Consider the following 2,893-nt stretch of genomic DNA (forward strand, 5'->3'; position numbering starts at 1 on the left):
CCCCCCCCCCCCAGGTGTCACAAGGTGCAGGACTCTCTGCTCAGCTCGGCCAGTGGCTTCAGCAACTACCGAGGCATCTTGAACTGGTGTGTGGTCATGCTGGTGAGTAGCCACTGCCATCCCCGTGCGGGGAGAGGGGGGGGCTGATGCCTGGCTCGCTGCCCCTTGGCACCCCTCGGCGGCAGACGCCAGCTGCGTGTTTCTTGGGCCGCCAAAGCTGGCCGCCCGCCAGGCCGAAGAAGCACTCTGGGCAGCCACTTTGCAGCACAGAGGGGACATTGTGGTCTCAACAGCCCGGCGGGCCTGGCAGCTTCGGCTTCGGATAGGTGGCGGCTGGTGGTGGGACAGACTGCTTGGAAACGGGCCAGGACGAAGAGATCCGAGTGTTTCGGGGGCGATTCTGGGTCCTTGGATGGAAAGGCTGAGGATACTGGAGAGGAGGGACCCTCTGGGGTGGGAGGCAGCGGTCATCTCCTCCCCCCTGGAGACGCCTTCTGTTGGGGTCTTCTGGCTTCCTACGGTGGTGGGAAGGCTGTAGGTCTCCACGCGGCCTCCAGAGAGATTTCCAAACGAGGCCCCTTTAAGACTTGTGGACTTCAACTCCCAGAATTCCCCAGCCAGAATGAATGAAAAATGTTGCTTTAGACCAGGGATGTCCACCCTTGGCCAGTTCAAGACTTATGGACCCCAACACCCAAAATTCTGGGGGAGTTGAAGTCCACAAGTCTTAAAGGGGCCATGTTTGGAGACCCCCGTGCAGAAGACTGCCGTGTTTAATAGTAATAATGATAATGATAATAATAATAATAATAATAATAATAATAATAATAATAATAATAATAATAATAATAATAATAATAATAATAATAATAATAATAATAATAAAGTTGGAAGGGATCTTGGAGGTCATCTAGTCCAACCCCCTGCTCAGGCAGGAACCCCTATACCATTTCGGACAAATGGCTGTCCAGTCTCTTCTTAAAGACTTCCAGTGTTGGAGCATTTACAACTTCTGGAGGCAGGTGGTTCCACTGGTTAATTGTTCTAACTGTCAGGAAGTTTCTCCTTAGTTCCTGGTTGCTTCTCTCCTTGATCAGTTTCCATCCGTTGCTTCTTGTTTTTGCCTTCAGGCGCTTTGGAGAATAGCTTGACTGCCTCTTCTTTGGGGCAGCCCCTGAGATACTGGAAGGCTGCTATCCTGTCCTCCTTCCTGTTCCCCAAGCATTCCGCTTGTCCGATCATGAAGGTTCCTCAAGGGCATTTGCAGGAAAGATCCGTTCCAATTCAGAGGACCCCCACATCCGGCTGTCAGCAGCCCCTCTGAGGGAGGGCGGCTCCTGGGGGCATCTTCCCTGGGGAAAAACGGCTTCAGTCTCCCGGAGGTTGATGGAGCCTGGTGGTGACATCCAAGCAGGTTCTGCGTCTCGGAGGGATCATTATCAACCCCGGGGAAGGAGAACCGTGCCAGGAGTGCCCTCGTGAGCCAGGAAGGTTCCTGGCATCCAAAAGGCTGACCTCACAAAGCTGGCGGGACTGCAGGACAGATGACCCAGCACTGGGCTCCTTCCCAAAGTCCATCTGCACTGCAGTTCCCCCTCTCTGCTTTTGGGATCTCCTGGGTGCCAGCTGCCCCCGCTGGCACACGGCTGTGCCAAGCAAGAGAGTCCAGTTCTAAATAGCTGGTTCTAGCCAACTGGGCCAGGGGACACCACTCAAAAAACCAGAATAATAACAGAATGACAGAGTTGGATGGGACCGTGGGGGTCTCCTAGTCCAGCCCCCTGCTCAAGCAGGAGTCCCTATATCATTTCAGACAAGTGACTGTCTAGTCCCGTGGTGGGGAACCTATGGCACAGGTGCCAGAGGCGGCACACAGAGCCCTCTCTATGGGCACGCGCGCCATCGCCCCAGTCCTAGGCCTTCAGCTGGGTTTTATAAAACCTTTTCGCTTTAGGCCTCCGCCGCCGTGTGCAAAAAATAAAAAAAGTTTCAATCAATCAGTCAGTTTCAATTTCTCACGGGAAAAAAACAGACATTGCAAAGTTGGAATTGATTGATTGAACTTTTTAGTCCCACCCAGTCTGCCATTACCACCGCAGCCACGCCCACCCAATGGGCCACGCCCACCCGGCACCCGACAATGCATAAGTGGGTTTTGGGTTGCAGTTTGGGCACTGGGTCTCTAAAAGGTTCGCCATCACTGTTCTAGATCATTTCAGACAAGTGACTGTCTAGTCTCTTCTTAAAAACCTCCAGTGATGAAGCACCCACAACTTCTGGTGGCAAGCTGTTCCACTGGTTAATTGTCCTCACTGTTAGGAAGTTTCTCCTTAGTTCCAGGCTGCTGCTTCTCTCCTTGACTAGTTTCCATCCGTTGCTTCTTGTCCTGCCTTCCGGTGCTTTGGAAACCAAGTTGACCCCCTCCTCTTCTTCGTGGCAGCCCCTCAAATATTGGAATACTGCCGTCCTGTCCCCCTTAATCCTTCTTTTCTCTAGACCGGCTATGCCCAGTTCCTGCAACCGTCCTTCGTACGTTGGTTCACGTGGACCAGGGACTCCTTTGGGGTTGAGTCTTCTGAAACTGGCCCCTGCACCAGTTCCAGCAAAGGGGCACCAGGAGAGGCCCCTGGACCTTCTCTGAATGGAGAAGCTTCTGGAAGCATCCTAACAGAAGGCATTGCAGTCTTGGGGGGCCATTGCAGATCAGGGTTTTCTGAGGCATCCATAAGTATAAAGCAGGGGTGTCCAACCATGGCCGCTTTTAAGACCTGCGGACTTCAACTCCCAGCATCCCCCAGGCAGCATATTGGCTGGAGCATTCTGGGAGTTGGGGTCCACACATCTTAAAGCTGCCAAGGTTGAGAAACAGTGAGTACAGTATGGCTGTCCAAAG

At 53.1% G+C, this 2,893-nt stretch overlaps 1 protein-coding gene across 1 annotated transcript in view; it reads left to right on the forward strand.

The window, feature by feature from the left end:
* Nucleotides 1-14: 14 nt before the first annotated feature.
* DGAT1 (diacylglycerol O-acyltransferase 1) overlaps nt 15-2,893 on the forward strand; it is a gene marked incomplete at its 5' end in the record, with an annotated part of 21,922 nt that continues 19,043 nt past the window's right edge. The window contains one exon of the mRNA XM_015829398.1: nt 15-102. Coding sequence (XP_015684884.1) covers nt 15-102 — 88 coding nt within the window. The remainder of the gene's footprint in view (nt 103-2,893) is intronic.

Source organism: Protobothrops mucrosquamatus, unplaced genomic scaffold (assembly GCF_001527695.2).
Source record: "Protobothrops mucrosquamatus isolate PMUCROS unplaced genomic scaffold, P.Mucros_1.0 scaffold6036, whole genome shotgun sequence".
NCBI classification, from domain to species: Eukaryota; Metazoa; Chordata; class Lepidosauria; order Squamata; family Viperidae; genus Protobothrops; species Protobothrops mucrosquamatus.